The 21,481-nt window shown below is 39.5% G+C and overlaps 1 protein-coding gene across 22 annotated transcripts in view; it reads left to right on the plus strand.

The window, feature by feature from the left end:
- DOCK10 (dedicator of cytokinesis 10) overlaps nucleotides 1–21,481 on the plus strand; it is a 153,080-nt gene that overhangs the window by 85,141 nt on the left and 46,458 nt on the right. For 21 of the 22 annotated variants that reach the window (XM_065074045.1, XM_065074053.1, XM_065074048.1 and 18 more), the window contains 11 exons: nucleotides 1,373–1,456; nucleotides 2,556–2,711; nucleotides 4,249–4,470; nucleotides 5,184–5,306; nucleotides 5,919–6,001; nucleotides 12,891–13,013; nucleotides 14,287–14,366; nucleotides 17,694–17,881; nucleotides 18,517–18,582; nucleotides 19,435–19,527; nucleotides 21,314–21,437. In XM_065074045.1, coding sequence (XP_064930117.1) covers nucleotides 1,373–1,456; nucleotides 2,556–2,711; nucleotides 4,249–4,470; nucleotides 5,184–5,306; nucleotides 5,919–6,001; nucleotides 12,891–13,013; nucleotides 14,287–14,366; nucleotides 17,694–17,881; nucleotides 18,517–18,582; nucleotides 19,435–19,527; nucleotides 21,314–21,437 — 1,342 coding nt within the window. The remainder of the gene's footprint in view (nucleotides 1–1,372; nucleotides 1,457–2,555; nucleotides 2,712–4,248; nucleotides 4,471–5,183; nucleotides 5,307–5,918; nucleotides 6,002–12,890; nucleotides 13,014–14,286; nucleotides 14,367–17,693; nucleotides 17,882–18,516; nucleotides 18,583–19,434; nucleotides 19,528–21,313; nucleotides 21,438–21,481) is intronic. The other variant, XM_065074049.1, reaches the window with a different exon arrangement.

Here is a 21,481-nt window from a genome sequence, read left to right on the forward strand (position 1 = left end):
AATAAAAGCAAACCAACCAACCAACCAGATAAATTGTAACTGAGCTTATGTATTAGGGACAACAGTAGTATCTGATCATCTTGTCTGTGGGTAGATACTTTCTAATGGTTTAGTTAATGCAGATATCTCAAAGACCACTGGTGGCCTGCAAGGCTACAATAGCTATTCTCCATGTTATGCGATGCTTGTATTGACCTTTGCACGGTTAATTCCCGTTCCGCCTGCCCTTGCTCTGTAGGCCTGGCTGCAACAGTGGTCTGTGGCCTGTCCCTAGTCCATGGCAGGTAAATCTCCTGATCCCATCTCTGCCTAACCTAATCCACCAGAGACACATCAGGACCTGCTTCTGCAACTCAGCCCGTGGGTGAGGCATGTTAGGAAGTGAACATGGAGCCCTTGAGGTGCTGCTTCTGCTTATTACTCAGTGTGTGTCAGCAATATCATGTTATTGTGAAAAACACAAATCGTTGAAAGGGACCTGAACAAGGGCATAGCCTGTACCATGTCTGCTAAGGCTTGTACTCAGTCTTGGGCAACCAGGAAGGGTGGGGACTCTGTTAATAGTTTAGACATTGAAAAATAAAGAAAAGTTATGAAAAACAAAGTGCAAAGAAAGACTGAAAGAATTGTGCATTTTTAGACTGAGAAAAAAAGGTTTCAAAGGTATCATGAGGGATTTGTAAGGGGAAGGGAATGTGTAGAGTGTACTTCACACCTTGGATGAATGGATTTGAAGAACGGGGAAAAAATTATCAAAGTTAGACGTAAGGATAAATTTTACAAGGCAGGGTAGGAAAGCACTAGGTGGCTTCAGGAAGCTGTTGAGTTGGTTTTATCAGAGAGCTTATTCTTAACTTAGGCATGTGTCCATCAGAAATAAAATGGGAGTTACTGATCCTGCCATGTGGCAGAAGGATGGATGGGGAGAGGACCCACAGCCTCACCTGTGGTGACATGTTGCAGCTGGTGTGTCTGCCCCTGGAGCTGCTCTTTCCTGCTCCCCTTTCTGCACAAGTGGCTTTCTGTGGGGCTGGTTCTCTTTTTTTCCTCTACTTCGAAATTCCTAAAGTGATTTTAGGACAGCAATCCACTGTTTTCGATATCTTACACAATGTATTCTTTAGTAACATATATGAACTTGAATTACTTAGTTGATCTAATATGGGGGTTACTTAGAAGTATATCATGGTCTGAAAATCCCTGCTTCACAAGCATATAACCTTCAAAGAGTACTTGAAGGTGCTTTGGGATAATTGCTGCAGAAATGAGAAGTGTTGTTACAAGTGAAACATTGATTATTAATTTAGAAGTCTAACAACTCCATGGATTTCTGTTCTTGTGCAGAAAACTAATCTATTATCTGTTGCTACAGTACATCACAGAAACAGAAGAAACAGTGAAAGCCTCTCGAAATACAGAGCGACTAAATCTTTTCTCTTTGGATCCTGATATAGCAGTAAGTGAATAACCTTTTGTTTCTAGTTCTTAGAAGTTTTAAAATGCGGGTGCTCTGAGCTAACTGGGTTAGCTCAGCCACCAGAGTGGTTTGGAGTTCAACAAGCAACTGGGAGTTCAGCTCGGAAGGGTGAGGGCAGCTGTCTTTAGTCCATAGACCATTCTATATAGGCTCTACCCATATCTGATCACAGAATGGCTCAGGATGAAAGTTACTTCTGAAGCTAATCTAGCCTAGCGTAGCTGGGCTTAGAGTCATTAAACCAAACTGAAAACATCACAGGAGCAGAACCTTCTCTTGGAATGGGACTGTTACAAGAACAGTGTTTTTCTTGTTATTCATTACACTGAATTTGACTACAAAAAAGTGAATGGATGTAAAAAAGTAGTGGGGAGATACATCTGGAGGTACCAGAGGCCATCTGTGTGAAAAGAAAGGTTAGCTGGAAATATAGGAAATGCAGGTCGCTTTTCTTTTTATCTTCAGCTTGCTTATCATTTCATGTCAGAGTTCATGATTCAAACAATCTTATTCCTTGCACTGAAAGGACATCTGTTGGTGGTTTAACTGGAAACTTTAATTAAAAAAGAACACTTCATTAAAATTGGGATCAGTATATATTCCAACTTGAACCTGTTGTCAATCAACTGTAGTGTTATTATTAAAAATACTAAGTGAATTGAAATAGTGGTGTGGAGTATAAGGGGAAATGAGAAGAAAAGTCTGAAATCTAATCCTAAAATGGGCTGTTATAGTCTGAAAAATATGAGGCTGTTTGATCTATAGGAGGAAATTAAAAGCTAAATTTTCAGAAGCAATAAATAAACAAGAAAAAACTATATTCTGAAATCACAGGAAACCTAACTTGGGTCTCTAATTCTGTCTCTGACATTGTGTATGTCCTCAGGCAATCTTTTTGCTCTGCTTCCTCATCTATAAATTAGGAATAGCACTTGTTTACCATGGTAATGTGAAGATATCAGCAGTGACTTTTTGAGGTTTTCAGTTGCTTCAGTGATTGTCAAGACCTTAAAAAGCATACTTAGTTTTGGAATGTCATGCTTTTCCCATGTATAACAAATTGCCCAACTTATTTCAGTCATTGAATCCTCAGAAAAAGGAGTTTCCAGGGACAAACTCAGTGGTCAAACCATTTGAAGAAAAGCCTGCAAAGAGGATCCTGATAACTTGCAAATCCCTCAGTTTGAATCTCCAGGCCTGTGTTACTGAAAATGAAAATGATCCTTCAACCAATGTAAGGTTTACTTATTTCCCTGTGATTTTTCTCTTTTTTTTTTTTTTTCCTTTTTTTTCTTTCTTTCTGTGCACTTGTTGCTTTGGAAAGAAAAGATAAAAGCAAGCTGTCTATGTATAAATATGCACACATACTGCATTCGCTCCTCTTCTGACCATCCCTTTGGCAGGAATAATGAAACTGATGAACTTCTCAATAAAGAATAATTTTGAAGCTGATTTAGATTGCAGAATTTTAGCTACAGTTCAGTGGGGAATTAAAAATCTTAAAATCCTTGACAAACAGTTGCTGTAAGAACAAGTTTAACCTGCAAAGACCCGTGTAAGGTGGCAATTGAATATCTGTTGGTGAACCATTTTTTTGTTTTTCAGAGAGAGACCAGGAACCAAGCAGATTAAATTACAGAAGAGAAGGCAAAATAGAAAGTACTGGATGCTTCATCTATTGGAAAAACCCAGCTAAAAATAGTACAAAACCTAAAATTGTGCTTATTCTTACCTTAAGAAAAAGGGGCAGGGAAAAGCAAGATGTAGATGTCAGTCCGTAGCTTTTAGTTCTCCTCTGAGGCAGGAAAGTTTTGAGAAATTAGTGTCCTGGCCATTCAACTTTCATACATTACATATGAGGCATTGATTATATTTTTTTCTTTTTTTTCCTCTCTCATTTGAAGATGACCTCTATAGTGAGTGCATATTCAGCATGATGTAATCAATACTTTTTTTTGGCAGACTGGAATAACTGTCTAAATAAAGTCATGATAACTGCACCAAGGCTATGCAATAATTCACTACAGGGGCTGAAAAAGCACAGAATGTTTTACCCGCCATGCATTGTTCCTTATCTCCAAAGTTACGATTCTGATTTCTGGACAGCTTAGAAGGTGTTTTTCTGAGACTGTTTTACTTCATCAGAACTATGGAGACTCTACAGAGGTTACTTACAGTTGGAGAACTTAATTCCCTGGTACTACATGGTAGAATGAGTGGGTGCTGTCAGAGCCATTTGAATGCTCTTGGTCTCCTAGCAAAATGGAACATGTGTTCCCCACAGCATAATACACCCACGTATTTGTGCTTGTACCAGTAAACATTTTTCATGTACTTATATTTGTCATCTTTGTGCCACATTTCTGACGATCCTTGGAAAGCCTACCCTCACTCTTTCTTTTATAATGACTCTGGATCTATGTTTTTAAAATCCTGTAATGTGTTTCTCTGGGGCTCTATTTATTTACTCTAATAATTATATATGACAAATAAATTTGTATTTTTATATTCTACAATTTTCTAACTTAGCTTTCAATTACTGTTCTAGTGTATTGTTAACAAACTACCTTTAAAAGTCCCTAAAATCACATGGTGGGAAAGTAACCTCAGCAGGGCTATGGGTGAGCATGTGTTTTTAATGAATCTCATAACTTGTAAATAATATTTATTTCCTTTCTTTCTTCCTAGTTGCAGGAATCTATTAGAAGATAGAGTTTTACCCCCTTGCTCTCAGTTACTGCTATATTATGTTTTTACTATATTTTCTCCAGGTAGAGCCTTTCTTTGTGAGTGTGGCCCTGTATGACATCAGAGACGGCAGGAAGATCTCTGCTGATTTTCATGTGGATTTGAACCACACGCTGGTTAGACAGATGATTTCAGGTTCTTCATTTTCATTAGAAAATGGCACTGTTGAAAATACAGACTCAAATGAAATGGAAGAACCACAGGTCAAGGGGTTCCCAGAAGAATGGCTGAAATACCCAAAACAGGTATTCCACATCTGATTTGCATGACTTAATGACTTCTGTGACTTGTTTTAGTTCAGTAGTAGTATTCATATTTATCAAAAAATCTCTACTACCAGTGGGTTTTATTTTCAAGAATACTCTCTTTTTGTGTATCACTGGTACTTGTATAAAAGTGCTTGATTTCTGAGCTCCCTGTATAGGCTTTAAAACCATTTACAATCAAAATTTGAAAAAAGTTGGTGTCTGTTATTTAGAGAAACCACCCATGTTTCCTGTGCTCTTTGAGTTCCTTGGTTCACCTCTCCCAAACCATCCAAACAAAATTGCAACTTAAAACTACGCTTAGGCACTGCATTAATCTCATCGTTGCTGTTGCTGTAAGCCTTACCCCAAACCCCACACATTCTTTTCTTCCCTAGGTCATTCCCCAGAGGTGTGACTGATTTAGGCCAGCATTTAAGTAGCATCCCGGAGGAACAGTTAGGTTAGGTGATGCTAACATCTTGACTCGAGTCGGTCTGTTTGCAAGGTGCTGCATGTGCACACGCTTGCTTCAGCACTAGCACAAACATTTTGTGTTCTGTCTGGCTCTATTGAATATGTTGAGATAATAATACTCAATAATCCTCTCTGAATTTGGTTTGTTAGTGTTTCCATCAACAGAGAACACTGGCAGTATTTCATTTCTCCAGTATTGCTATATACTTTTGAACTGTTCTCTCTTTTATCTACAGGCTCTCTTCTCCATAAGTAATCCTCATTCTGAGATTGTATTGGTGGCAAAAATAGAAAAGGTGCTTACAGGAAACATTGCCAGCAGTGCTGAACCTTACATTAAGAATCCTGATTCTTTTAAGGTAATGTAGCAGGATGATCAGTTCCTTCTTTGTTGTGCTTCAGTCTTTTGGAAGCTGAAGACATTGCAAATTGTGCTCACAGACCTCACCAGGGTGTGGCTGCTGAACAGGACAAGCTCACAGGAGGCCCACACCTAAGAAAGCAAATGTCCAAGCTCCATTGACTGAATGAATGCATTTTGTACCGTTTTTGTCTGTAACATACAAATCCATTTGTGGTGCATTCCTATGCTAGTTATGCCTTAACAGAGTGAAATTCTTTTTCAGCAATCTTTTAGAGATTACAAAGTAGTGTGCTTCATCTACAAGCAAAGTTGTTTCTCTCTGAGAAACTTCCGCATTGAGTATATCACAGAAAACTGGAATCATAACTGTAACTAACACAGTTCTGATGGAAGGGATGGTGAAGGGGTTTAATTCGTCAGCAGCGTTGTATTCATCTGTGATGTCTTTGCTGTCCGCCCAGAACCTTTTCTTATGGGCAGTATCAGTTTAAATTATTTTGGGGACACTATAACCTCTCCATCAGAGGAGTACTTGTAGGTACTCTGTGCTGCATTTCATATATTATAAAAGTATTGATGAAATACTTCATTTTTATTTTATTTATAGTGTGCACAGAAAGTATTAAAATCCAATAAACAGTTCTGCAGCAAGCTGGGGAAATACCGTATGCCATTTGCTTGGTCAGTGAGGTATGTATTAGATCTTTTTTATAATTTTATAAGCATCTTATAGCTTATTCTGCTCTTGGTCTTGTATGCTTTTATTCTTTTCACTTTTTCTGCCTGAAGCACAGCAAAACTTTCTGCGTGGTCTAGGACCCCAGAAGATCCTGCAGCTATATTATTTCATTGTCCTATTTTTCACTCAGCTGACTGTTGGCTACTTTTCCATTAAACATTACTGTGGTGAAATATTTTCTTCAGGTATGTAGTGAAGTTGCCAGGGAGTAGCAAAGGTGACTGACAGAATATCGATTTATCATGAGCTCCGCCAGTGATTTCACACTAAAAATTACCAGAGAGATTTCAAAGTCACAGGTCTCACAAGAATTTTCTACAGAGATAATTATGGTCTGAAATAGAGTTGCAATGGCTGCAATATAAGAGCATAAGTCTGAGGCTCTGTTCTTGTTATGATGCCTGTCAGGTTTTAGGAAAAATCTAACATTTTGGATGTTATGGTCCCACTAAAACTGTGACTTGGTGGTGATCCTGAGGATTTATGCTTCAGGTACTCTTGCATTTTTAGTGGTTAGTAGGTGACAGAGAGCTGTTATTTTCTTGTTTGGCAGATCAGTTGGGTTTTATTGCAGGTCAGTGCACTGGCAGTATTGGATTTTTGTCCTTCCTCCCTCTCCTCTTGGATAATTTCTTGCTGGTCCCACCCAAGATTGAGGCACCCCTGTGCCGCTTGATCCCCTTCTGCCAAATTAAGTCACAAAACCAGATATGGCTTTCTTTTTGTTCTTCCTTCAAGTTTCTGTGTAATTCCCTTCTCTGTCCTCTGCGTTTTTTCCTTCTCAGTCTTCTGTAATTTCCTCAGCTTACTGCTGCCTTGGGATGAGAGCGCTCCCTGAGTGATGCTCTCTGGTGTGTGCTCTCACTTCTTTCCGCCATGCACAGAGCAGGGAATATAAAATTTTATATTTCCTATAAAAAAGGAAAGCGGTCAATTGCTGAATGGAAAGCATTCCTTCTTCTCATGACCATGAGGCATGGCTGTGTGGCTGTGTGCTTCTAGTGTGGAGGTGCAGAGCACTACAAGTGCACATTTTCCGCTGCCATGTGTAGGGCAAAGCTTATGATTTTAGAATATGGTGTTTAAATGGCAAAGGAGAAAACACACAGTAAGAGTTCATTTATTTTTTATTGACATACATTTTTGTCAATATCCAGTAGGAACAGAAGTAGGTGCGTGCTCAAGAGAAAGGCAAATAAGTGTTCTGATCTGTCGTCGCAAGCTTAAGGATACTCATTAATATTTACTACTTCTGTGTAGCCAAAAGACCATTCATCAAAATTTAATTGATGGGTGTCTCTTGGGTTGACAGAGCTGCTTTTAGCATGTAATGGACTGTACAATGGGAAAAGGTGCAGACTTGGCATCAGACTGACTTAAGGCTTTTTATTAACTCTGTCCTGCCCATCTGTGGCCGTACCATCAGTGATGTGTCCTGGGCCTCAGTCATTGCTGTAGCTGCCTTTAGGTGGCCTGATGATTTTAACTGGTTCAGGGTCTGGCTAGCCAGTCATGCGTGTGGAGGAGGCTAAGGCATTATTTTGCATCTTCAGCAAATCTTATATTGGGGCGTTTCTTGAAGAAAAAAAGAAAAAAGAAAAGGAATATTTCTTTCTTATTTTGAAGGTAGGGCATTTCCCTTTCATAGTGTTCTCCAGGTGGCAGCCCCTGGTTGCCCTTTGGTGGGAGGGAGCAGGCAGGGCAGCAGCTGGGTGCAGGCTGTGTGCTGTGCTGGTGGGCAGGTGCTGGGCTGTGTTTGTGCATCAGCTGCACCGCTCACCTGCGGTGCGTAGTGCTGTGCACGGCCCAGGACTGGACCTGCAGGTCCACGCTTGCTCTGCCCAAGGCAAGTTCAACAGACGTGAGTGGAGTCTTACTTCTGTCCCTGTTGTAAGGTGGATAGAGCCTTAGATGCCTGTCAAGCTAGAATGCACTGAGAAAATGGTGCTTTTCAGAAGATTCTCCTCTCCTTTCAGTTCTGTGTCATTTCAGATATTTTATCATTAAAATACCAGTTGGCAACTCCTTGGTTATCTCATACATAGTATTGTAACTCCGTAAATGTGTTTTGTACTAATGGACCACATTGATTTGGAGTAAGGAGTAAAATCTTGATTAGATTAAGCTTGTCTAATAAATAACGCTCCACCAGATTTAAATCTGTATCTGAGCTTTTTGAGTTCTGGTAATGGTATATGATGGCAGCAGCTTCCAGTCATCACAGCCCTGCGAGCAGAAGCAGTTGCTGTTGCTTCACCCAACAGTGTGTACTGGGTAAATGAACAGGGATTTTTCTTTTTGGAATTCCATGCAGACTGGTTAATTGGCACAGACTGGAATGTGGCAAAGGACATAAGGTAGGAGGAGAGCTATAGAGCTCCATTGAGAGGAGCTTGCTTGTGTGATGCTCAGTACAGGGGAGATGGGAACACCTGGGAGCTTGGGCTGTTTCCTGGAGACTTTCTGTCAATGGAAGACCTTGGCTTGTGTTCCATACTTTTTCAGTTTCAGAGATGGCAATGACTTGTTTTACTTGGTATTCTCTCCAAAATTGCAGTCTCTTTTTTCAATGTGCAGTCCACAGTCTTATAAAATCAGATCAAAAAGATCTCTGCATCATACTATACTTTCGCTTTCCCTAGGAGAGGATCAAATAATTCCTAAATGTGTTTGTCTAGTCAATATTTTTGGCTGGGATTTCCCAAATATAAATTGAAATATATGCTTGTGGTGTTAGCAAATGGCCAGCAAGTTTAACATTTTGCAGACCTTTTAAGTGTGAGTTATGCAGATGGCCTGCACCAAGGGCAGAGGACAGAGCTGGAGTTTGTGGACATCCCTCAGTTCCAGCAGGCAGTATTTTTGGATGGCATCCTAATTCAGTGCTTCACTGCCCATACCATTAAAAAGCTTTCCTCCCATCTGTAGAATTAATTACAGAAAATATACTTGTGTGTGCTTACCAGCTCTTAAACTTTGTCATTATAAATCACATTATGAGCTAATATAGTTTAAAAATAATTGACCAGATACATCACGTGTATGAACTTGTTGGTATCAGTGATATTGCACAAGGCATTTATTAGGTCACTGAGTCAAATTCTGCACTCATTTACATATGTTAATATATTAACATTACTAAGGACTCTCTTTGGTAAAAGCAAAGTGTAATTTGGCCTTGTAAAATCTATTTCTATTTTCACAGCTTGAAAATAGAAGTTTCCACAGGAGGCTATTGCACTACAGGGGAAAAATGGTTTGGCTATGATAAATAGCAAAACCCTGGTTTTGGAAACGTGTTTTCCAGTTATTTCATTCTGGCATTAAGCACACGCCTGGTTTTGTGTGGAAATTTCCCCCCCTCTTCCTTAAAGCAGTTACAGATGACCACAGTGCGATTTTCACGCGTACATTCAACGAGCCAAAATCCTGACAGTTGAGTATTGTGCATGTGACTGAAACTCTTTGATTAGCTCATGTGGCATCCAGTTTGTTAGCATCATTCAAAAGCATGACTCAGGGTTCCTCCCTGACTCCTTGCTGGCGTTGGTGGGATCTGTTTTCTGTACACTTTTGCAGGTATAATTACCGTGTGTTAGAATTACAGTGTGTCAAATCCATCTTCCGTTCTCATATTCCTGCTAGAACTGCCAAAGTTTGCAACTATATGACTGAGCTACATATTGTAGATGTGGGGAAACTTCACTCACAGCGATTAGTTTTTACACTGCTATTCCTTGAAACCTTCTCCACCCTCATAAACTTCACGTTATAGAGCCTAATATTTAAATCTTTCAACAGCTTGTGCAGCTGCTGGTTTGGTTCTCAGCTGGCGTAGGCTGATGGAGCTCAAGGTAGTGATGCTGCACTGATTTACTCTAGCTGCAGATCTCACACTGAATCTCTAACCCTGGAGATGAGCAATTTTTCCACAAATTGTAAACCACTACTTAAGAAGTAGCTTTTTTCAATGTTAAATTATGAACATTGTGTAGATTTTCCATGCTTAAAGAATTTTTATTATTGTGGACTATTAGCTGACAATGTCAGAACAGTAGAATCATAGAAACACTTTAAATACTGAGGTGATGTTTCAGTTTCTTCAGTGAAATCTGTTAATTTGTTTTCCCCTAATTTAACACTTTTAGAATCTCTTCAGAATTTTAGTTTTCTTATTAAAATATCTCTGGTAAATAAGTAACTGGCAGTAAGGAGTCATTAATATGTTTGACAAATACTGGACTCCTGGATTGTAGAAGTGGTTTATTATGCTTCCTTTTCTTTGATGTGACAGTTGCCATTCTGAAGTGCCTTCAGTATGTTCCCTGTGACAAGGAGCACTCTCGTGCCAAGCAGCCTGAAAGGATCTAGCATAACATGGGGTTGTGGTTACTTAACTGCAGATGTAATACACATAATACTTGCTGCTCTGGCAATTCTTCAGCTTTAATGAGCCAGGGGAATGGAGACACTAGTATGGTTTGACCAGCAGAAAGCCACCTAGCTCTTCCCTGATTGCGTAAAACATACCTGTTTTTAAAAAGGTTTATCTTGTTTTCAGTGGACATCTAAATTGTCCTTGTAGTGGCAAGAGCTTTACATAACTGGAGCGTAGTGTGTAAGTTGGAGGGATAAAACAAGCTGGTTAGAATTGCGGAAACCTGGTTTCATGCCTTTAATTTTGTCCTAGGTGTAATATTTAGGCTGGGCTATGCTGCTAAAGTGACAAGGAGCACTTCTAGAGGTAGGGACATGATACCCAGGGACCACTGATGCTGGGAGGTAGTGGATGTGGGTAAGAGGACCCTGTAAGGTCCTTCTGACTCCAAACTGGAGTGGCCAGAGGGGAAGAGGTGATGCTGCTGTGTCCCTGAGCCTCCCGGGCAGCAACGCTCAGCACCACAGACCTGGTGTGAGCTGCTTCTAGCACAGACCTGGGGCTTTTTCATTTTACACCATGAACATCCCCAGCCCTGCCTTGATAAGTTCACCCACACCCTGGTGTGCTGAGCCGTGGTTTGCTCAGTGTCAGAGCCTGCTCTGAGGCTGGTTAATGAGCTCCAGCAGAGGCTGGGATTGCTCAGCATCACATTGCAGAGCCCGGTGGCATGGCGGGAATCATTCACTGAGTGTTTTAGGCCTTGCTGCTCATCTGGAGAAAGAAGGTGTGCTGAGTCCAAGAAACATCATAGTGTCACCAATACTGTAAAACTTAGTAAATCTTTTGTTCTTTTCTTTTTTTTTTTTTTTTTTTTTTTCCTGACAGCAGTTTAATAGGATTTGTAAAACAAGTGGTGGCTGCCAGAAATTAGGTCTGGTTTCTCCCCAGTAATTCAAGATTTTTCACATGGTGTGTTGGTGTGGACCTTACTGCCTCTAACTGCTGGAGGCAAAAATCTGATAGAAAAGAGTTTATTATTCTCTACATTTACAAAGTAATGAAATAGTGGTGCTTCTCTCAGTTAAAAAGTTAAGACACAGTGCACTTATACATATCCTTGGGATCCTCTTCCAAAGGTTTACTCCATTATTTTGCATCTGGCACCAATTTGTTCTGGCATCAATTCTTCTTCTCACTGGCAGTGGAAAAGAGAAGTAAATTAAGGAAGCAAGATTGGCCAAGTGATTCACAGAACAGCACTTAGTGTCAAGAACATTTTACTTTTGTTAAGCAATGTTTTTACGTACTGCAGTTGAATCCAAGGTTCATTACTTTGGATAGCTGTTACATTATCCTGTCCAGCCAGCGTGTGTGACCCTTGGGGTCACACACAAAGGGCACTGAAATGTGTTAATTAAATCCTGCAAGTGTCAATGAGCAGGAATGGAAATATCTGAGAACGTTTTCCTGTGCGCACAACAGCTGATACTCACTGTTCCCAGTTATAGATGAATATCCTTTTTTTCCATTTCATTTGGCACTTTGTAGCTGGTTCGCCAAACATTTAGTCAATGCTCCACAAGCTTGTTTTGTGAAGGAAACCCAAACCCCAGTGAGTTGTTGTCGTGCTCCTGGAGGACACAGAACAAATTTAATGCACAGGAAGATCTAATAGAGATCTCTAACCTGATTGTGCAAAAGCATACATTTATTTACGTGGTGAGATGTAGTGATTGGGATTTGACATCTTGCTGTGATTTCTGTTATTTAATATTATCATTATTTTCATTGGGTAGTAACTTCTTGGATGAAACTACCTGTCAATGTGATGAATTCTTCAAAATGCTTCCTCGAAATCAGGAGTCAGTGTCTTGTTGGAGTGAGAAGTCATGTCCTTGATGTGTGAGCAAGATGGTCAAGTCCCAGCAGGCTCAGGGGTGGTGGCTCTGGCCAGGGGTGTACTCTCCAGGGCTGCTCCAGGACCTCGTGGAGCCGCTGGAGAAGGCAGCCTTGCAGCCAGCGTGACAGAGGGGTGGGCAGGAGTGTGGAACTGCCTCCCGTGAGGTCCTGGAGACTTCCAGCTCTCTCAAGGGAGACTTAGCTATAGAGGAGGGGGAAAAAATGCTGTTCTATAATCGCATTAAACCCCGGCAACTCTGAACTGCGAGCAGTCCTGCTGCACCTGAGGCCAGTGGGGACTCTTTGCGCCATGTAAGGTTAAACGTGGTCTGAATTCTTTGCAGGACTGAGACTCCACATGCAAATAAACTGAAGTTGCCTGTGCTTCCACAAAAGTACAGCTTGGAAGAGCTTTCTTGCTTGAGGCTCTGTAGGGAGCCCTTAAATTTGCGTTATAAGTCATATCATAACACTGTTAAAATATTACATGACAATTTCAAATGTTCAAATATGTATATGAGATAGTGTTTATAAACATGTCATTTTTTTTTTCTTTATAGACCAGTGTTTAAAGATAATCAGGGAAATGTTGACAGAGACTCCCGATTCTCACCTTTATTCAGGCAAGAAAGTAATAAGATTTCCATGGAAGATTTGATTAAACTAATAACAGAGTACAGAAGGTAAGGAACAGTTTTTAATATTGTTTGAGGAGGAATAAAAGCTTTATACAGCTGTGCAGAATAATTTTCACAGGTTTTTTTCTTCATTTAACAGAGTGTGCTATAGTGGCCATGCTAAATTGGTGTTTTTCACATTAGCCTATTACCTGCCAAAGGCTGCTTTAAGTTGGACGATCCAGGAAAACTGAAATGTCATTTGGCACATTAATAAATGTTATTATAACCTAAAAAAGAGTGATTCCTTAGATTAGCTTCCATCAGTGGAGATGCAGGTGAAGTAACCAACAAGAGAACATAATCTCAGGAGAAAAAAAGCAAAAAAAAAGATAGAAATGAAAAGTCGTTCTTTAATGGTTTCCCCACTCCTTTGTTTTGTTTGTTTGAGTCTCCATGACAAACTGTAGAGTGAACATTGGAAGGAAAAATCTCCTCCAAATGTTTGACAGTGTGTAAATTAGTGAATAGCAGTTTGGCTGGATAGTCTTCCACACAGGTGTAAATCAGGTTAATTTTAGAGCAGAGTCTTTGTTTATACTGGATAAGTAAGGTGAGAATTGTACCATTATTTTCTTCCTGTCCCTTGTACTCTAAATGTGCCTAGAAATCAATTAATCTGATTAATTTCTCCTGTTCCACTTATATAAAATCAGATCATAGAAAAAAATTAATGTCAATTGGTTTGGGTCCTTAATCTCTTGTGCCATCTTATTGTTACTGGTCAGGAAACTTTACTGAAATTCTCACAACTTTTATTAGTCATCACTACTGAGTTTGTCTGTCTAAAGCATCTCCTAGATAAAAGGAATTTAGCATCATAGTTGTGGCACTTCTCAGATTGTGTAGACGTGAGGAATATACTTTGGTCACTTTTCAGCATGGCACTTGAGGAAGCCATGATGCTGTGAGCTCCTCTCATCTTAATGACCACTGAGTTCCTTTTAGAGAACATTTGATTCAGATTTTAGAAGGAGAAAGTGGGTATGTTAATTCTCATAAGGTTTGGTTCATCAGTTTCTTTCTCTTTTGCAAAATGTGCTGTAATATTGCTTGCAAAGAGAAGGCAAGAACGAGGCCAAGAAAGGAGAGAGAAAGAGAGAGAGAAAAATTCATGCTGTTGCTTTTGATTTAATAGCCAATAGGTGTATGTTAAATGTGTTTAATGCATATTTATACCTTAAATCAGGGTCTGTTTTTCATTTTAGGTTAATTCCTATGATGAATGTCATCTGTCTTGTTCTAATTTTCTAAAATGTTTTCATTTCTGTCATTTCAGGGCAGAGAAGATTAGCAAAATACAGACTATACCTGGCTGTTTGGACATTGCAGTTGATTGTGTTCCTTTGGAACATCCAAGTATGATTCTACTTTATAATTAATTATTATAATTAATTAGGACATTGTCATCAACTTTCCAGCTATAACTACCTCGAGACAGTTCTGGTAGAAGTGTCATTCCATAGAAAAACATATGCAGGGAGTTGTTCTTGATTTGTTTTTGTTTAATTACACTGTTCTTTGTTTCATCCTGTACCTGGCCAGATATACTCCAGCACTACAGAACACAACATGTTGAATCCGCGTGTGATGGAAGTCCAAGGACCACTTTTTGGTCTCTAAGGGATTAGGCCAAGGAGATGAGGACTTCTGAAGCTTGATGTTTGCAGCCTTGTGCTGTTGGTGGGCTGCAATGCTCATGTCCTCTGAATTAGCATGTGTGGGACATGCAGCAGATTAAGGATGCAGACTAGATAAAGGACTTAATTCAGAGGCCACTCTGGCATCAGTGCAGCAGCTGCAAAGAGAGATGCTTCTAACTGGATCCTTTTATCTCTTTTTAAATTTTCTGTTGCAAGGACCACATTTCTGTGACCCACTGTTGCAAAAAGCTCAGGACCATGGAATTCCTCTGAAGTCTATCATCACACATCTTTATACAATCTTCATATGCTATTATATAAAAAAACAGTTGAACTAACATTTCAAAAGCAGTTTTAGTTTTGAAATTAGAAGAAACTGCTGGCTTGGAGTTGGCAAAATGGTCCAAAGCTGCTTGGGCCTTTTACCTGTCTCGGTGTGCACTGTGGCCAAGTGAAAGTCTGGCTGTAAATGGTTTGTGCTAGTAGAGTGCCCAGTTCCTGTGGAAAGACAATTAAATTTCCCTCATTCTAAAGAGTAACGGCTTAAACATTTATTTGGCTTTGGGAAAATTAATCTTACTCTGAATAAGGCTGTAAAACTATTTAAAAACTGTACCAGAAAACTTCCATGCTGTAGGATTCATTAAAATCTCCATGAAAACTCTTGTTGACTCTGAAGCCAGCTCTGAAGGAAGCATTGTAACAGCAGTAACCAGTTCTGTTGTAACACCCCCTTCCCGCTCAGAATAAGTTGTGCTAGGCTATCGCTAAAATCCTTTACTGCCAAGAAAAGCCACTGAAAAGGAAGTTGGCCAAAGATCTTCATACAAAGATCTTGGCCTGGTACAACTGTTTCTCTAGTGACCAACACTACCTTGCTTCACATTAGCATCAGTTTGCATTAGACAACAGAAGCAGATCTTTCTTTTTATAAGCTACAACAATTAATAGCAAGGGATGTTGTCTGATGGTATTTAACCTGAAACAAAACTTCTGCCTTCGCTGCTACATGGGGAGAAACCAAACTCCCATAGCTGTAGCAGAGGGGAAGCTGGAGCTCCCACCTGCACTACATGGTCCCTGCTTCTCCTCTGGCTGGAAGGTCGAGACCCTGAAGCTGGCAATAGGGCAGCAGGTACTGTTGCTGCTACATCCTCTGCTTTTCCCTTAAAATACCGACTAAAACGCAGAACTGTGAGTCTCCATTCTTGTGGAGGGCAGTCACAGGGAGTAGTTTGTAGCAGAAAGCCATGCAACTGGCAGCAAAGTGGACTGTCGCCTGTGTGTGCATGTCTGTGCGATGGACGGGAGCACCGAGAGACCAGAGCCTCACAGCTGGCTGCAGGAGCCTTCGCTTGCCAGCTGGCTTCTTCCTGGGATTACTGCTTCTTCTCACTCTCTACAGGCTATCGCTGCTCTCCTATCTGAGCCAGTGAGATTTAAATACTTCATTTATTACTTCCCTTTTTGTGTTCAGTTCAGCACTATTTCTTTTTCCCTGTGGATTTTCTACAGGCTACTGGAAGTAGCACAGAGCAGAGCACAGAAAGACCTTGGGTTGGGTCCCTGGATTTCTCTAATAAAAAAATGAGGCTAATCGTGATCGAAAATGGACACAATAAAATGCTTATAAATCAAGTTTGAGGGGCATCTGGCCAAATTATAAGACATAGCACATCATGCCTGAGATTTGCCCAAACAAAAAGTTGCCCATCAGAGCTTTGTAGACCAAGAGTAATGAGCAGACTCTCCCAAGTACTGGGAATATTAGTAGCAAAACGGCAGACCTTCGGAAGTTTGTATGTGACCCTGAGTATCTTCACTGACCAACAGAGGAATTTGCATGGTCATCTACAAGGAACTGTTGCTGATGCTGTGGAGAATAAATCTCCTCAAGGCTTTTCTACAGCAGGTGGTGGCTGCTTCTGGCTGACAAATGCAAGTGATGGAAATAAGCTGCCCCCTTTTAATGTTGCCCATTTTGATTAGGAAAGACAAATTTTTTTATATAAGGATCTTCCCACGTAAATTCAGGAGCTGTGTTTGCGGGGTGTACAAATCAACCAGATAAATTCATATTTTGTTGGGCAGCAGGCTGGAATGTTTTCAGTGTCTATTTGAAAGAAAGCGAAGAGAACCCACCCTGCACAAGCTGGCATAGAGCTGCTTCTGTCCCACCTGCTTGTGCTGCAGAGAACCTGCACTGTCCTGAAACTGCCCATTTCCTCTTGTGTTAGTTTAGAAGGAAGTAACATTTGGTATCGTGCGTACGAGGTATCACCAGCTTCTTTTGGCTTCCTCACCACAAATTGGTAGGCTTTTCCTGTGGGTTATTCTAGGGTTTGAGGAAGGAACTTGTAGGTAGGACCTTCAAACTGCTTTTCCCGGAAATAACTTGGGACATCCCAGCATTGGTGATCCTTCTCAGGTACTTCTATGCAAACAGCCTTTGAGTTCTCCATACTGCAGTTACATGTCTCACTGAGCTAGCGGCACAGGCAGGCAGGGAATGCTCTATCTGGCTTTCATCGCTCCTTGTCTGGGTGAGAGAGTGCTTGTTTTCATCTTCTGTTTCTTGATCTGATTTCAGTTATCCCAATTGCATCATATATTTAATCTAGTTCTGCACTACTTGTTTCTTCATTTTGCTTAATATGTTATTAAATAATAGAAAAACTTAAATGAGATATTGAGCTGTAAAATTAATTAGAAACAGCATCACTTCAATATATTGAAACTGCCCATATGCCAGTAGTGCTGTTATGCCATCAAATGCCATCAAATATCATATGTGTCAAAAGAGGTTTTCAGTGCTGTACTGTTTAACTCAAATGAGATAAACCATTTAAGGACAACATGTTTTAATTGTTCTGAGGTAACATGGATGCAGTCTAAGGCAGAACTTGACCTGTTGCATCTCAGCATTACTTATTATTTGTAATTTAAGGCGGGATTTTAGTTGTTCCATCTCAATGTTACTTAGTATAAGATTGTAAAAACAAACATAATATGTGATGGCTTTCTTTTTTTTTTTCTTTTGAAGACTGTGTAACTTCGTCTTTTATTCCAATCAAGCCATTTAATGACATAAAGGAGCATCAACCTACAGTGGAAGTTGAGGAGTTTGTACAGGAATCAACAAAATATTCTCGACCTTACAGAGTATACAAGAACCAAATATACATATATCCAAAACACCTCAAGTATGATAGCCAAAAATACTTTAACAAGGTACAGTACGTAACCTATTCAGGCCAACATTGGGTAGTAGTGTGCTGTGCGAGCCCTCATCGAAAAGGAGTACTCATCATAAAGGAGGGGGAAATGGTGACATGCATCACTGACTTGGCTTTTGATCTTTTTTAATTTTTGCAATCATAAAACATTGGTACAATTTTAAGGAAATGAATCTACGGATTAATTTTAAGTTGTATCAGCAATTCAAAGAGAGATACTGAGGTAACAGCTCTTTTGCAATTTTCAGAAGGGCTGTATTTTAATGAAATGATGTGTGCAGATAAAATTAATCTGGATAATATCTGTAGTTCTTAAATGAAACTCGAGTACTGCTTGCGTTTTCATGGTGATTGAAACTTAATTAAGGAGAAGACACACGTTAGTGCTGGTCATTTTAATCTGCTTCTGCACAGTCAATTTGAGGCCTGGCTTGCATTTTGACTGTTCTTCTTGGAAATATATTTTTCTAGTGATATTATTGTGACTTAAAGGCATTTTAAATGTTGATATACCATCTGCATGTTTCTTCTAGATTTTGAAAAGAGCTTATTTCAGCCATTATTATTTTCCTGTATTTTTATGGGTACCCTATTTCTGATCTAAGCTTTAACACATTCCTGTCTTTTCAGGCACGGAATATAACAGTGTGCATTGAATTTAAAAGCTCTGATGAAGAAGGAGCAAAGCCACTGAAGGTGAGCCACAACAGGAGAACCATGTTTCTGAGGACACTACTTATAAAATCCAGAAATGAGGGCAGTACTAACCTGGAATAATTAAAGAGTGAATGTTGTTATGCATCCTTCTACACCTGCACTGTGATTCTGTTTGATCCCAGCTGGTCATAATGATTCAAGCTCACAGTGGCATTGTGCAGTTCTGGCTTTCTGACTGGTAGAGGGGAAAGAAGACGATGATAGAAAACATAACCATGTTTTTACAGAGCAACTTTTTTTTTCTAAAATTTACCATTTACCCTACATTTCTCACTGAGCTCAGGACTCTTGATTGAAAAGAGTGAGGCACAAAATTAGAAGAACCTTAGACTTAATTCTTAACTTTGTTATTGACCAAAGGCTACTGTTATACTGTAGTTTCCCCACCAAAGAAGTGACTGCTACTCAGTAATCAGAGCCTCTAGACAGGACTATGCTTAGGAAGGACATTGTTAACTGATGTAGCTTTTATAACATTGAAAAGTCAGTGAAGACGTTGTATTGGCTATTGTACTGCAATACAAAGTGAAGTAGCTTTTGTAAAGCTTTTTGCGGAAAACTCTGAAATTAATAACAGCAAGGAAGAAGTATAAGGACCCTGTGTTGCTTAGTAGAGTGTAGTGTAATTTTCACAGAATCAATGGACTTTTACTGGAAGCGTGTATAAAAAACAGCAGGTTTGAGCAGTTAAAATGTTTCTTTTAATATTTGATCAAAGCAAGTATCAATCTTTCATGATATTGTTTTCAATGTACATACATATTGGATATACCAAGACTCGTATTGTCAGCAGAATTTCACAATGTAATTAAAACATGTTACTTTTATCAGTGTATTTATGGAAAGCCAGGTGGACCGTTATTTACAACAGCAGCCTACACCGCTGTGCTACATCATTCCCAGAATCCTGATTTCTATGATGAGGTCAGTCTGCTTTTTCTTTCTTTATATGTCTGCCAATCGTACATATTTGCCAGTAAGAGAGGAAAATATGTCCAAAGAATACTTGTGTTACAATTGCTTGTGTATCTAGATGCGCCTGTGTTACATAGATTAAAGTACTGTCTCACATTTGGGTGTTTTTTCTTAAATCAACTCAGTGAACCCTTCCTTTTGTAAGGTGTTCTGAGTACAGTTAAGATGCTGTATAATTAATTAGGGACAGTCTAGCTCTCTAAAATATGCGTCTGGATTGCATTAAGGGTCCAGCTGCATCTCTGAGTTTAATGGAAACAGTAAACATTATGATGAAGGATGGAGCCAAATGTCAGAACAAATCCCTGTCTGAGATGTAAGATCTGCATTGGGGCATTTTTGTTGATCCAGTGGTCTGAACAGAATGAGCAGTGATGTGTAGTGGCTGCAGCAAGTCATTTTGCTGGTGCTTTTGAGGAAGCAGCTGTAGAATAGAGTTCATATGTTGGTCTTTGCCAAATGTTAGTTGCACATGCACCTTTTATGTTTCGCCAACACCAAGTATTGATGCCCCAGTCTTTTTGCAGGTGAACTTAATTAGTTTCACCCTTTCTGTGACTAGTGTGTTTGATGTCCTGTGAATGTCCTGTGTCTGTTCTGGATTTTCCACAACTTTGATAAAATGACAAGGGCAAGACCAGCAGATAATGTACAACTATGTGTGAAGTATCAATTTTAAGATTCACATTTAGGAACTGAGATGGAGCTTAAGGCATTACAGCTTCAGAGATCTTGAACCCTCTACTACATCTTTGTAAGCAGTGGTTTGGGTTTTAACACATCTGAAAATGTCCTTCATGTGATGCTAGTGAGCTGGTTTCGAGCAGATTACTTTCAACTTGAACAAAGAGCTGAATTCAGATCTTAATAGCTGGTTTGGCTGGAAGAGGTGTGCACCTGTCCTTAATGTTCCTAGCACAGCAAGTGCAGTCTTTAAAGGAATGTAGTATGTTATCAACAAAGTTGCTGTAATCTCTATGTCTGAATGGCCATTTCATATCTATGGTTATGGTATTAAATTCTTACCCATAAGCTGATTTAACATTGGAAGCATTTATCAACCATTTCTAGACCTTACTTTAAGCATAGGATTAGCTTGGATAAACTACATCATAGCTCACAAGGGCAAGGGGTCTTTTTTATTAGTTCCTATGACAATATGGTTTGATTGCTTTGTATTTTTATTCCCATAGGTTAGTAATACCTCAAACCCGATCTGTAGTGTTTCATGGATGACATGATATGAGATTTAAGACTGAACAAAAATCATAAATAAAAGTTTATTTTTTTATCAGCATTTATTACTTGGTCATTGCCATGAAATGATGATGAAGCAGCAGCAGAAATGTCATTTTAGGTTTTGGTTTGGTTATCCTGAAAATGTGAGAATGGTGATGGCTATTTATAGCTGCTAGTGTGCAGGTGATTGCTTCTAAGCAGGGTCCATCGCTCTTTAGTTCTGTCCTCTTTCATCTTACACTCTTTCATCATAAATGCAAACATTCATCCACAAGACAGAGAGGAAAAAAAATGTTTTAAATAAAAGCGATGGATGATCATCCTAAACAATTTCTTTAAGAGAGCATCTATTACCCATGCAGACAAATATTGGCCAGTAAAGGCAGGCTGTATTTAGACCTCTGTGTAGAGAGAGGTGTTACTCATTTAGACCATCTCTGATGACTGGTGTAATCAATTTTTAAACTAAAGTGAGGTGTAACATTTTACATTTCAGGTGAAAATTGAACTTCCCACTCAACTCCATAAGAAACACCACATTCTGTTTTCATTTTATCATGTCACCTGTGACATAAATGCAAAAGCTAATGCCAAAAAGAAAGAGGCTCTGGAAACACCAGGTACCTGTAGTAGAATTACTTTCAATTGTAAATATAAATGATGT

The sequence above is a fragment of the Columba livia genome, chromosome 9, assembly GCF_036013475.1.
Source record: "Columba livia isolate bColLiv1 breed racing homer chromosome 9, bColLiv1.pat.W.v2, whole genome shotgun sequence".
In the NCBI taxonomy this organism is placed as follows: domain Eukaryota; kingdom Metazoa; phylum Chordata; class Aves; order Columbiformes; family Columbidae; genus Columba; species Columba livia.